This window comes from Abramis brama (genome assembly GCF_963993115.1).
Source record: "Abramis brama genome assembly, chromosome: 1".
Classification (NCBI taxonomy): Eukaryota; Metazoa; Chordata; class Actinopteri; order Cypriniformes; family Leuciscidae; genus Abramis; species Abramis brama.
In genome coordinates this window covers 8,921,991-8,937,275 of record NC_139963.1, presented here as the reverse complement: position 1 = coordinate 8,937,275, position 15,285 = coordinate 8,921,991, and the positions used below count along the sequence as shown (strand labels likewise).

Here is a 15,285-nt window from a genome sequence, read left to right as displayed (position 1 = left end):
TTACTGTCTTTCCACAAGGCAAATTAATTTAATTCCATTTACAGTTTTTCTGAATTGCTAAAACACTAAACTCCATTCTCTGAACCAGATTCTCAATAGCCTAAACCAATTTGTCGAATAAATCACTGTAATCATCTTCTGTAAAACATTAAACAAGTTCAGGTAGTTAAAACACTGTTTGCAAATCTCATACACACTTTTTTCAAAACGATAAACATATTTACACTCACATTTCGCACTGTGATGCACTTAAGTTTTAAAATGCTAAACACAGGCAGGCAAAAGTTAAACAACTACAACACAGTTGTCATCGTTTACACACAACGACTCAAAATTGTTCATACTCATTTCTAATGATGTGATCAAACCAACTGTACATAATACAAGTCAGTTCAGAGTCCCAATACTGACTCAAAATGTTACACTGAATGTTGATCCCAATAATGGATGGTAACAATATAAGAGGGAGAGGAGGAAGAGTATGTGTGTAAGAGGTGGTTAACAAGGAGGAAGAGGACGAGGAAGAGCAGGTGTGGAGAATGTTGTCAAGGCTGGATCTGGCTTTAGGGTTTTTCCCTTTGCCTGCAGAGATGACATTGTCTGTGATGTGGACAAAGTCCTCCGGCCGGACTCAACATGAAGACATGATGCTGAAGCAGAATAAAATCTCTCATTGACCTTGATTCTGCAGGGTTTTTTTGTTTTTTTTTTGAGTGACTATAACATGCTTTTCATTTAATTTCATAGAGTTTTTTACTGTAACCTTTTTGGCTTTTTCAGTTGGGCAGACAATATACAGACATTCGATGGGCCTACTATACAATATCCATTACAGTACTACACTTGCGGTGCATACAGTCTACCATTTATTATGCTCGCTTTGTGTATGATCTGAAAGCATTGTTTGATTTTGAGAACAGATAAAATGGTTATGAGGCAATTTTTTTGATTTTCCCCAAGAGGCAGAGGTTCTCTGAATGTGGTTTGAAAATTTGGTTTTGTGCTTAAGGTTTTGAGAAAGTGAGTGATGGTTTCAAAAAATGTTTTTAGCAATTCAGAAAAACTGTAAGCTTTTATCTGACTCCATTTTATATCTGACTCAATTTTATCACAACCTCGAATTTACAGTTTTTCTCAATTGTTTACACACAAATACTGGTACTTGAGACACAAATGACCACAACATGTAACTCATTCACCAACCCCCTGAACCAATTCTGCTAAACTACAAGCACAATTCCTGCTTTACACTCAAATTGCAGTTCTAAAACACACTTTTTTCAAAACACTACACACAATTCTCTGCTTTTGGCACAATTTTCATGCAGAAAATCTCTTGTTTTCACAAGGAACACACAGCCATTCAGATATGCACACTGACTCATCACATGGGCAAACACCCGTCACACAGGTTTACAATCAGCAATCAGAGCCTTAGCATAAAAGGGCAACCGGTGAGCTCTTCAATGGAGCAATGGATGCCAACATTGGATTTTTTTTTTTTTTTTTTTACTGTAACTGTATACAGTAAATTCTTCTGTTTTTTGTATGTAGACCACTGTATGTACAACTTTGTACAACTTTGTGTTGGTTGGGATGTACACTGTGTACATTGTTTTTGTGGGAAAAATAAAATATATTTGTTACCATGTATTTGTGTGTTCTGAGTATAAAAACAATACCGTGTTGTTTTTTTTTTGTTCACTAATACTCTATCACTTACAGTAATTAATCACCTAATTATCTAATTAACTTCAACACTTCTTCAGTGTTATTTTAACACTGTGTAGAGTGGACACATATGGATTTTGCTGTGTAGCATACATAAATTGCAATTTTATGTATGCTACAAGGCGCCATCAATTCATAGTCCTTACAGAAGCTGGCGAGGAGTATTCTATGTGCCGACCAGCATCTCCTGTCCATTTGTTCCCTACCATCTGAACTGCAGAGCGGACATGTTATCAAGAGAGGTGTAGTCTACAGAGAGTGGAGGTTACACTCCCAGACAATGATATAGAGTAGTGGTTTTCAGATGGTTCCATCCAGACAGCGGGACATAATGTGACATTTTACCGTTTTCTACAGTTTAAAGTGGGCAGTGCGTCAAAACAATGGAGCGGTACACACCATAAGTGCTCAGGGTCGTTTACGGTAATTATCTTTTGCGCCACATCCTCTAATAATTTATCTAGAGCCAAACGTGCTTGATTCAAGCCCTTTTTGCTCCATGCTGGTTGCTTCTCTCTCGTGCTAAAGAGCGCCACAGTAAAGGCTTAAAGGGTTAGTTGACCAAAAAATGAAAATTCTGTCAGTAATCACTCACCCTCATGTTTTACAACCCGGTAAGACTTTCGTTCATCTTCAGAACACAACTTACGTAAGATATTTTTTGATGAAATCTGAGAGCTGTCTTGGTGTAACGGTCACCAGCTGGAGAGTGCCCTTTAGAACCACCAGAGGGCACTCCACACCCGACTATTATCACTCTCTCACAAACTACATTTCCCATAACTCACTGCCTGGACTCATCATCACTAATTGCATTCACCTGTGTCTCATCATCCTTATTAGTCTCAGCCTATTTATACCATGTTCACTCATTCACTCACTGCAAAGTTTTGTATGTTGTTGCACTGCATTTCCAAGCGTTTTCCCTGGTTTCATGTCTCTTGGTTTTTGGATTTCTTGCCTGTTCACTGGATTACTCTTTTGCCTCTGACTAGTGATGGCAAAATGAGGCTTCCTGAACCACTGAGACCTCGCAGCTCATTGCTTCAGCCAAAGGTTCACTACTCGAAGCTTCATTCAGCATTGCTCACTAGTGACACCTAGCTACTGTGCAAAGAAATAGCAGACAAATTAATTCATTCTGAACCAGTCGCGCCCTCCCTCCCTCATTTTATACAAAATATATTTTTTTTAATAAAAAAATTATATTTTATAAAAAATACTTTTATAAATAAAAATATTTATTTGTATATTTATATTTAAATGTATATTTTATAAAAAATATTTTTATAAATACAAATATTTATTTATTTGTTTTGTACTCACTGTTGATGTCTGTAACCTTTCATTTGCAATAATAAAAAGACACGATCAGACATCTGTCCATTACTGTGTATAGTATAAAATATGTATCTTTCTCTGTCTGAATTTACTTGTGCAGAGTCACACACACAGTTAATTCATTATTCATAAATTGTTTGGATAGTGACAGTATGAACAACAACAGTGACACTGTTGAGTGCAGTGCTTATGTTAGAGGGAGTGTAATAACGTACATTTATTCATTTAGCAGATTATAGATAACAGATTAAAGTAAACTGCAAAAGAATAGTCCGGAAGGAAGGATTACAATAGATTTTTTATTGAGAAACAAAAAAACAATTATTTCAAGTGTGTTGGGGTTTAGACGATTCCTCTTCTTGGACACAATCTCTCTAGCCTTGGAAAAGATCCTTTCATAAGGAACAGAGGATGCAGGAGAATGTAAAAATGGCAGTGGTACAAATGAGGACACTGATTCTTCTGTTGAGCCCAGACAGCGGAGGATTCCCTCTTTCTTGCTGGCTCCATTACCAGGAAAAAGGAAGAGTCACAAAAAGCAAACAAATCCAAAAGGGCAATCCAAATAAAAAAGCAGTCCAGTCCAGATGCAAAAATCCAGAGCAATCCAAATAATCTTATCTAATTAATATAACAAGACTATAATATATCTAGGCCTACTATAATAGTAATATATTATAACTACTCTAACCTGATAATGTAATAATATAAATCCCTCACATATGACACAACAATGACAATGATAGTTTTCTAACTCTCTGACTCTCTGACACTACAACTGCTTCTACTACTCCTGACAACACCCACAAGGTGGCACGAGTTTCGAACCGCCTTTTATTCGGAAGCGACACTCAGACCGAACCGATGACGTATTTACACAAACCGAGGCCTCGTTTGTCATTAGTCACGTGATTTTCACGTTAACAACACAAGCCTCGAATCGCGGCTTCACAGCCTGATCCGCCATGGTCGCCTGCTCAGCCTGATCCGCCCTGGCCTCCCGTCTTGCCGCAGTCTCCAGGTCGTCATCCGCTCCACAGGCCTGGCCCTCCATCCCGCCCCCGGGTCCGCCTCCGCTCCACCTCCCTCCTGAAATTTCAGAGCGTCTGGAAGCCGCTCCTTTGAGGGGGGGCTATGTAACGGTCACCACCTGGAGTGCCCTTGAGAACCACCAGAGGGCACTCCACACCCGACTATTATCACTCTCTCACAAACTACATTTCCCATAACTCACTGCCTGGACTCATCATCACTAATTGCTTTCACCTGTGTCTCATCATCCTTATTAGTCTCAGCCTATTTATACCATGTTCACTCATTCACTCACTGCGAAGTTTTGTATGTTGTTGCACTGCATTTCCAAGCGTTTTCCCTGGTTTCATGTCTCTTGGTTTTTGGATTTCTTGCCTGTTCACTGGATTACTCTTTTGCCTCTGACCCCTGCCTGTTTTGATTGATTGTTTGTTTGTTTGTTTGTTTGTTTATTTGTTTGTTTGGACTGCCTTCCTGTGTTTGACCCCTGCTTGTGCTGATTACGATTCTGGATTACACTTCAAATAAAGATGCATTTGGATCTCAACCTTCGTGTCTCGGAGCAGTTCGTAAAAGTTAGTAAAAACATCATTAAAATAGTCCAAGTGACTACAACCTTAATTTTATCATGCAACGAGACTACTTTTTGTGCACAAAAAAAAAAAATAAAAAAAATAATGACTTTATTCAATTATTCATTTTCTTCTGTGTGGGCCTCTGACATGAGTTCACGAGAGCGCCATGCATGACGCATGCGTGAGAACTGAGAAGATGACGCTCACGATCATGGGAAAGTGTGAAAGGTAAGCCATTCATTTTGCAGCATTGGTAAGGCACTTTTACATTTTCTCGTTGGTTTCTCACAATTCGGACATCCAGGAAATGCACACTTTAGAACCATTTTAAACACTACATCGAGACCCATCTGCGTCATATTCTCAGTTCTCGCACATGCGTCGTGGCGCTCTCGTGAACTCACGTCAGAGGCCCACACGGAAGAAAATGAATAGTTGAATAAAGTCGTTATTTTGGGGGGGTTTTGCACACAAAAAGTATTCTCGTCCCTTTATAAACTTAAAGCCCATGTTGCAGGTTAGAGTACCCAGTAAGCCAATGTATAGAAAAATAATGTAGGAACTAGATTTAAATATAAACATATACTTATAAAACGCTATTTAGGCTTCTGGGGTCGTTTTTGTGAGAAATTTTTACTTCCGCATTTGAAAATCGCTTAAACCGCCGAACCTGAAGTGACGTAACATGAGGTAGAGCGGTCAAAGTAAATCAACTAGCGAATAGGAAAGCAATGGATCGCAATGACAGCTCGGAAAGGGAATTGTAGCCTAAATGTTTACTCATATGATATATATATATAATTAATTTATAATTGATATATATGATGATATCATATAATTATGAGCCTGATATGAAGCCAAGTGAGCAGGACAGTCCAGGGTTAGACAGAACAACGGTGAGTTGTGGTGTGAGGAGAACAGGGCGAGAGAACAGTGTTAGCTTATAGATGTATTCACGTTAGCCGACGATATATAACACTATGCTCAGATCACAATACTGTACAGATTATTATCATCATGTATCAGGCAATAGAAAAGCTAGTACTTAGACCCTTACCTGCATGTGTTGTGTGTGTCAGCCATTAGGAGACAGTTTCCAGAGGAAGAGGGACTTTATAAAGGCTTTGAATTGACCCATTTGGTGACGATGAATAAAAAAATGATCACAATCACAACTGTCTTACTGTATAAAAACTTTATATGTAGAAACAGCCAACACAAACATTAAAGTCGGTTTGTACAGATTGAAAATGAATTATAGAACATAATATAGGCTATTATATTTATAATAATAATAATAGTGTCGGCTGCAGACTAATAACAAACACATAAATGCATTACATTACAAGTTTATGTAGGATATGTTAATGAATTAAATCAAGACAAGGCACATTTTGTAAAACAGATGTACAATAAGTGATCTCTGACGGATCCGTGAGCGTCTGTTTCCCGCTGGCGGCCGAACCACATGCTGACGACGGACCGGGCGACCCGATGAAGGAGCTGGGACAGTGTGCACATATCGCCGGGATTATAATCATTCGGTCTAAAGTGAACGCTACACACTACCGCGTTTTTCAAAGCAGAAGCAGAAGTGAAGTCCCATCTCTTACCCTGCACAAAACGCACACTGGCACGGAAGATCGCACCGTCCTTTTTCTTATTCGGAAACCTGTGGACTCGATGTCCTGACAGGCCATAATTCACAATCATTTACCACGACGATGATTCATTGAAATACAATAAGCACAGAAAACACACTGAATCATGACCGCTCCAGCTGAATACCAACCTATCTCTGCACTGAGCGCGAACGCAGAGCCAAACGACTACCTCATGTGACGTCATATGACGCGATGGTGAAAAAAAGCGCTTTTTCGACACGGTCAAGGAAACGGTCACGTTTTCTATTAAATTTGTGCCCTTATGTCTTGCAAAGCAATTTTTAATCCTGCATTAACTTTTCATATGGTATTTTCATACAAGGTTATATTAATAAAAAAAAAAAAAAAAAACCTGCAACATGGGCTTTAAGGTTGAGCCACTGTGGTCACTTGGACTATTTTCACAATGTTTTTACAAACTTTTCCAGGCCGGCAGACTGAAATTACATAGAAGCCTATGCGTAAGACAGCGTTTTCAGATTTTATCAAAAATGTCTTATTTTGTGTTCCAAAGATGAACAAAAGTCTTACAGGGTTGTAACAACATGAAGGTGAGTAATTACTGACAGAATTTTCATTTTTGGTTGAACTAACCCTTTAAAGGTTATTTTAACAACAATAGCAGAAAGACAGTAAGAAGACAAAAATATAATTTTGCTAAAACACTGCAGAAAACAAGAATGAAGCAAATAGGTCTACAATTACTTTGATCCATAATACAGATGACTGTGACAAACCTATACCAGGTTTGTCACAAGTTATCAGAAGTGGACCTCTTCGCTTTAGCAGAGAACTATCCCTGACGCAATCCCCTCAGGGAGTTGATCCACTCGTTCTCCCCCATCATTCTCTTAGTTTTGCTTTCCTTGCTAGAGCACCAGCTGTGTTTCAACATGTTTTCTTTATCTAACTGTGGACACATTTGTCCTTGAAAAGAGGTAAAACATCCACTTATGGTAAACGGAAGTAGGAGGGCTTATGATATAGTTCATTTGTTTATCCAATCAATTGTGAAAGTCTTTGTTCTAAATCAAATGAATATGCATAACAAGAAGATTATATAAACTTTGGGTCTGACCAATAAAACTTTGTAGAAGAAGGAGATACCATTTTGTGTTTGTATCATTCTTCCCATGTTGGACTGCATGAGAAGGATCTGAAGCAGCACGGACAGAACAACAGAGCAAAGTCTGTATGAAATGATTAACTAAACAATTTTTTATGACACTAACCTTAGCCCAGGTGTGCTGACAGATAGCTCTTGTTTAAATGCATGTTGCAGTAATAAAACTTCTCAAATTTAACATTTTCATAAAATAAAAATGTTCGTAGCCTTTAAATGTGATTACACAGCATTTTATCCCAGTTTCAAAATACTTTGATCCTTATTTAAAGGAAAGGCAAGATTTTTTGTAAATGTCTCTGCTTTTTGCAATATTTCCAGCATGAGAAGAATCATGTATCTTCTATTGCCTCTACTGTTTCTTCATGTTTCAGCACAACGTTGGACGCCGTTTGGTTAGTAAACCTTTTCTTTCATTTTTTTATATAAAATACATTGTTTGCAGTTACAAAAAAGAGAGACAGAAAAAAATACTATATAAAAAAGAAAAGAAAAAGAAAAGATGTACTTTTGCTGTTGTCAACTAGCTTGAAAATATTAAACATTTATAATGAAAAAAAAAAAAAAGAATTATAACATTATATACAGTGGGGAGAACACGTATTTGATACTCTGCTGATTTTGCAGGTTTTCCTACTTACAAAGCATGTAGAGGTCTGTAATTTTTATCATAGGTACACTTCAACTGTGAGAGATGGAATCTAAAACAAAAATCCAGAAAATCACATTGTATGTAAATAATTAATTATTTGATCACCTACCAACCAGTAAGAATTCCGGCTCTCACAGACCTGTTAGTTTTTCTTTAAGAAGCCCTCCTGTTCTCCACTCATTGCCTGTATTAACTGCACCTGTTTGAACTTGTTACCTGTATAAAAGACACCTGTCCACACACTCAATCAAACAGACTCCAACCTCTCCACAATGGCAAGACCAGAGAGCTGTGTAAGGACATCAGGGATAAAATTGTAGACCTGCACAAGGCTGGGATGGGCTACAGGACAATAGGCAAGCAACTTGGTGAGAAGGCAACAACTGTTGGTGCAATTATTAGAAAATGGAAGAAGTTCAAAACGACGGTCAATCTCCCTCGGTCTGGGGCACCATGCAAGATCTCACGTCGTGGGGCATCAATGATCATGAGGAAGGTGAGGGATCAGCCCAGAACTATACGGCAGGACCTGGTCAATGACCTGAAGAGAGCTGGGAACACAGTCTAAAAAAAAACATTAGTAACACACTACGCCGCCATGGATTAAAATCCTGCAGCGCACGCAAGGTCCCCCTGCTCAAGCCAGCGCATGTCCAGGCCCGTCTGAAGTTTGCCAAAGAAATCTCAAGTTTCCGTAAGAAGTATCTCAAGGTCCTTGAGTGGCCTAGCCAGTCTCCAGACCTGAACCCAATAGAAAATCTTTGGAGATTCTCACACATACCAGAAAACCTTTTAAATTAAAAAACAATGGAACAGCATTTAATATACACAGGTTTTGTGACTCAGATAAGGTCAAGTTCTGGGTTATTTATTTTGCTATTGGCTGACATGTGGCCAGATGTGTAAAGTCCAGGTTCAGAAAGTAAAAGTCCTCAGTATTTTGTTCCAATCACCTGGATTTGCTAATTCCGCCAAGAGATAGAACTAATTAGTGAAATCAGCTGCTGAGTTCATGGGTGGAATTATGGCAGGACTTCTACTTTCTGACCCCTGGACTATACACCTCTGATGAACATACATTCACATTTATATGGGAACATGTATGTGCAATATATGTACACAATATAGGATAAAACTTTGTGAATATTACATGTAATGCTATTTTTGTCTTCATTTATAAATATTTTATATTCATTAATATATAGCCATACATGGTCAATGCATATATTGCAGTATATTGAAAAATATAAGCACTAGTTTCCCATATATTGAAATGTATTATGTAATATATTGCATTATATTTTGCAGTATATTCCCATATATTTTTGTTCCGTAAGGGTTCACCACAGCTCATTGTCCGGTCTCGATTACACAGTCGACTATTTTCTCTGTCTTCAGCGATCTCCCTGTCGCCACGTCTTCCCTTCCTCTGTGTCTCCGTCAAGATGGTCTAACCTACCACTTCATCACTGCCCCATTATTGTTCAATAAACTCACTGTTCACCTTCCATCTTCCTCTCTGTGTCTGCATTTTGTAACAGAAGACCGGACCAAGACAGAAAATGGATCCAGCAGTGCTTATGCTTTACCTGGACCAAGACCAGCATTCTGGCCCACACCGCGGCGTTCCTCGGCCTGGCGTGCCTTACCTCCTTCCCCGACTGAACATTGAGTGTTTTCTTCCACACAGGCCTCAATGCGGAGATGAAGGCACGCCTGCCTGATGCGGGACCTCGGGAGAATTTCGAGGCTTTTGTGGAGTGGGTGTGGGCCAGCAGTGAGTCCCCGTTCACCATCGGCCATCCCAGCGATGGTGAACTCGACGACATTCCAGAGCATCATCCCAAGATGGCCGCCGTTCCAGAGTCTTGTCCCGTCATGGCCGCCTTTCCAAAGCCCTCTGCCAAGATGGCCACTGCCACACCTGATCCCTCGTCCAAGATGCCCGCCGTCGCACCTGATCACTAGTCCAAGATGGCCGCTGCTGCGACGCCTGGAGCTCCCCAAGAATTTTTTTGGGGGAGGGTCCACAAACCCGTACTGCCGGCTCCGCCCTGGTCTCCCGAGCTGCCGGCTCCACTCTGGCCGTCTGAATGGCCGGCTCCGCCCTGGCCGTCTGAACCAGCGCCATCCTGGAGGCTTCCACCTCCTCGTCAGCCTCCAAGGCGCCCACCCTTCCATCCCTGGGATGTTACACGGCGCTACTGTCACAGTTCTACACATTATCTCCCATCACTCTCCTTGGTTCCCACCTGCACATTGTTCATGACCTCACACACACCTTCACCTCATCATCACCCTCATTACCTACACTACTTGTACACACACTTCACCCCAGCTCATTGTCCAGTCTCAATTACCCAGAGTGGACTATTCTCCCTGTCTCCATTCCTCTGTGTCTCCCTCAAGATCATCTTTTGGACTCTAACCTACCTGCTCACTTCATCACTGCCCCAATTTCTTTTTGAAACAGAGTGTAAAAAGCTCTGTTGTTTGTTTGCAGTATTTGTATTTACAGGTTTGTCATGAGTTTTATATCAAATAAATACAATATGACAGTAATATTTGTAAACATTACAACATATTTTTTATGTTAAATGTAATCTACAAAGTCTTAAAGGACAATTCCGGTAAAAATGAACCTAGGGGTAATTAACACATGGTTACCGAGTCGATCGTTCCCTGTTTTCATGATAATCGAATGTAAAGAGTTTTATCTCTAAAAACAGATTAGCTTATAACGCTAGTATATGGGGCATAGAGTAAGTAAAAGTAAATCGCTAGTTAATACCACTAACAAGGCTCAAAATAGCCTCACACTAACTTTGTAAGTGTACAGACAGTTTAATAAGAAGATACTTTATAAAGACAGTCTTGATTAGTCGAGCCACGAACGCCTTGCTACGTGAGCTGGTCGATAGGAATTACGTTTGTGAAATCTAACGTAGCGCGGCGTTCGTGGCTCGACTAGTCGAGACTGTTTTCCAAGATGACTCCAGCCTGTAAATGCGTAATGTACTGCCTTTATAAAGTATCTTCTTATTAAACTGTCTGTACACTTACAAAGTTCTCAATGCTTCAGTTTGCATGTAGGGACCCTCATTATGCTACCGTGTTAGTGTGAGGCTATTTTGAGCCTTGTTAGTGGTATTAACTAGCCATTTACTTTTACTTACTCTATGCCCCATATACTAGCGTTATAAGCTAATCTGTTTTTAGAGATAAAACTCTATACATTCGATTATCATGAAAACACATCCCAGGGAATGATCGACTCGGTAACCATGTGTTAATTACCCCTAGGTTCATTTTTCACCGGAATTGTCCTTTAAACATCCAGTGGAATTTTACAACCAAACACATCTGTTACAACAACAAATGCACAGTTAGCTGAGATTAAGCAACACATTTCATTGGCTGCTTTAAAGTCTTTAAAGTGTTTTTCAGTAAAATAAATAAATCTTTCAATATTTTGCTGCTGGATGAAGGTTACACACCAAAGCAGCCAACACAGGAGGGCAGAGTGAGATTGGTGGGGAATCTTCCTTCTTCTGGTCGTGTGGAGATCTATCATGATGGACAGTGGGGAACAGTTTGTGATGACGGATGGGACATGGCTGAAGCACAAGTGGTGTGTCGTCAGATGGGTTTTCCTGGAGCAATCTCAGTTACGCCTGGAGGACAATATGGTGAAGGTATATGATCCTCAGTCCATTTTATTGTTACACACTATGATAACAATAATTGTCAAAAAAAATATTTACCCCAAATTCTATTTATTTTTCAAGGCTCTGGTCCAATCTGGCTGGATGACATGAACTGTAAAGGTTCAGAAAGCTCATTGTCTGATTGCAGCTTTAAAGGCTGGGGTGTTACTGACTGCTCACATAAAGAAGATGCAGGAGTGACCTGCGAAACTGGTAGATATATATTTGCAGTTGTCCATTGTATATCTATTATTTACATAAATTTAATCAGTTTTATTATATTTTCTTTACAGGTAAAAACATAACCAGCAATCGTCAGCTCTCTGTGGATAACAGTCTGGGTTTGTCTGATGATCTTGGTCTTCTGTTTGACAGTGGAGATGGTTGTGATTTCAGCATTAAAGTACGAGACCTTAGTGAAGAGGCAGAGTTGGCGTTTTGTGTGCACCGTATGATCCTCATGATTTATCCAGAACTAAACATAACAAATGAGTCCAGAAACCTCACAGTGGATGTCAGCCAGACGTGCCATCCTCATGTCTCTGCTTTTCTCAGGTACATTTCTTAAGATCACTTCAATTTGTAGCTCAATCCAATTGTCTCAATTAATCGAGAATGTTGCTTTGAATAGTGCATATCATATTTCTACTGAATATATTATGGGTGATAGATGCTTACAGTGTCTGAACTGTTTTTCTCAGGTATTTGTACACTCGTCAGATTGATGTTTCCATCACTTCGGCTCAATGTCTCCATCAGCTGTCATTTATCTTCGGAGTGAAGACGCTTATGGAGGATGTTGGCAAGATCTTCACTTCCCTCCTTCCAGAAGACAACACCTTCCGGACACAGCTATCAATGTACGAGTATGGCGTCCGCACAGGTGACCTTGTTCTGCAGGAGAATGTCCTTCAGTATCTCTCCTGGAACTGTGAGTTCCTCATAAGCTCTCCGCTGTGGAGCACCATCTCCTTTCACATGATGGACGCTCTGCTGCAGCGCTCAGACCTGGTTGTGGAGGATGAAGCTTTTCTTCTTGAAGCTCTGGAGAGATGGATCCAAGACAAAGGTGATGAAATTAGTTCAGAACAACAGGCCAGCCTCCTGAATCACATCCGCTTCCTCTTGATCCCAGTGGATAAACTGTATGAAATGCAGTTTTCCTCAAGTGTTCTCCATCAGAATCATGAGAAACTGTACCTAACTGGTCTGCTCAGAGGTTTTCAGTTCAATGCTCTGCCTTTCTCTAAGATCAGGAATAAAATGGACAGCATGAGTAATGATTATCTGCCCAGAATCTACACTTCTGATGAGTGGAGTGTATTTATCAATTACACAACCAACAATTACCCGTACTATAACTACAACTATAACTATGGCCAAAATAACAGATTCCAAACCTTCTCCACTCCTGCACACCCTAGTGCTCTTTACAAAGAGAAGATAGTTCAGTGGCAAGCCCAGGTTTTTCGTAATGCTCAGGAATGCTCTAACTACGGTGTTTCATGTAAATATTTTCCTGTTGCAAGGCTCCTCGCAAGTGGTAATCAGTACAGTTACACTAACACCATTCGCTTCAGCAACAGGTTGATTCTCACCTGTAAAAATCAAAACAATGTCTTTCATGTCCAAGAATTCAAAAACAGCATGGCAGTGATTCCAACCAACAGCAGTATGGGCCTGCCTAACCCCTGTCCTGATGACTACGGTTTTAGATTTGTTGTGCGTCCAGAGTATATCTGACTGCAGTTACATTTGGCTACTGTAGTTTACTACAGCCATTTTCAGTCTAATCAAATCTATTAGATTCAATCAAGTCTCCTTTTTTAAAATACATGTTATTCATTTATAATCTTGAATGAATTTTCTGAAATGTTTCACTTGATTTTAAAGTTTTCATTTAATTGTTTTAGCAATAAAAATGATTAATTTTGCAAGTGCCCATAAAAATAATTTTTTTTTTTTTTTTTTTTTGTTAATTTTCTCTGCTAGTTTGATTCCCTTTATTGCTCACATTGCAGTTTTTTTTTGTGGCCCAGCTCCAGTCCACAGAGCCCACGGCCCACATGCCACAAAGAATGACAGCCCTGAAGTGACACACATCTGGATTAAAGACAAGGGCCACACATGGGCCATAACTGGCCCGAGTCTCAGCCATTTACTAACCCATAACTGGCCCTGCACTGGGCCTGAATAGGTTTTAGTGTTGAAACCAACTCTCATACTTAAGTACACCAGAAACTCCAAAACTGAGCCAAATTACTATAAAATACCTCCACACGACCAAATTACCTTTAAATTACTGTAAATTACTGTAAATTACCTTTAAATTACTTTTAATGACTGTCACTCTGAACATCACAAAAAAGCTTTGTTGATTGTCACCATTGTTGAGATTAATATGTTGATTCTTGATGTCTCTGTGTGCCATAAAATAAAAACACAGCTCAAAAACTTTTCTGTATATTGATAAAAAAAAAAAAAAAAATCTGAATATCAGATTGTTATAATACTGATGCCACAATATAACAAGGCTACTCATGTGAAATGAACTGCTAATGTACTCAGATGTTTAAATTTAAGCGACATCAGTGCTTCAGACCACACAATGCCTATATCAACGCTAATACAGTACCAACTTTTTTTGTCATAACAAATGTGTATTAGAAACACACAGTTGAAGCATGCAGCCAAAGAAAAACTAATTTTAAAAAGTCAATGGTCAAGAGCCCAACTAAAGCAAACACTGATAATCATAATGGTGACATTATGGTAACTTTATTAATTTTAATAAAACATTAGGTAACAATTTATTTTGAAAGTCCACTTAAGACATTCTGAGAATAAGTAACTTTGCAACTACATGTCAACTAAGTGTCATTAGAGTATAGAGTATAAATAAAGTTGAACCAAACTTTAGTATGTAAACCTCTGTTATTCTCAATAAGAACTTGTGTATGAAAGAAATAAAGTCAAACTGGATTGTAATAAGTGTTGAGATTGTATTACTGGATTGTAATAAAATAACATGTTGAGATCTTGAGAGATATGTTAGTGTTTAATGTTCTCTTTCTGCCAGTCATTTGAATTAATTCAGGAAATACCTGTAAAACAACAGTTTTCTGTAAAATATTTCTGGTAAAGTTTTTTGCACTGTATTTAAATTAGGATATTTTACTTTAATTTTACGTTTTTGTTTGGCAGCCACTGCTGACAGTCATTTGACCATTTTTTTATTATTATTTTTTTTAGAATCATTAGTGAGGAAGGAGATAAATATCCCTGAATTAAAAGTTTGAATTTGGATCTGTTCGTGTTATAACTTGAGAGAGACAGGTCTGAGAATTAAAGATTGAGCATTTACTGAGTGAGTATAACAGCAAGCAGTACAATCAACCGCATCACAGGTTGAACTGCATTAGACTGTCATACATATTCACATACAACTTTTAAATCTCAC

General features: G+C 39.0%; 1 protein-coding gene across 2 annotated transcripts; it reads left to right on the top strand.

The window, feature by feature from the left end:
- Positions 1-7,361: 7,361 nt before the first annotated feature.
- On the top strand, positions 7,362-14,867 carry LOC311096788 (galectin-3-binding protein A-like). Of its 2 annotated transcripts, none has more exons than XM_084136146.1 (6): positions 7,362-7,531; positions 7,788-7,861; positions 11,607-11,813; positions 11,907-12,038; positions 12,119-12,380; positions 12,527-14,867. In XM_084136146.1, the coding sequence occupies exons 2-6, from the start codon at positions 7,789-7,791 to the stop codon at positions 13,566-13,568; spliced, it is 1,716 nt and encodes a 571-aa protein (XP_083992272.1). In that variant the 5' UTR covers positions 7,362-7,531; position 7,788; the 3' UTR covers positions 13,569-14,867. The 2 variants fall into 2 exon arrangements, with proteins under 2 accessions (XP_083992272.1, XP_083992273.1); XM_084136147.1 differs by having other exon boundaries at positions 11,607-11,807; positions 12,527-14,155.
- Positions 14,868-15,285: the final 418 nt, after the last annotated feature.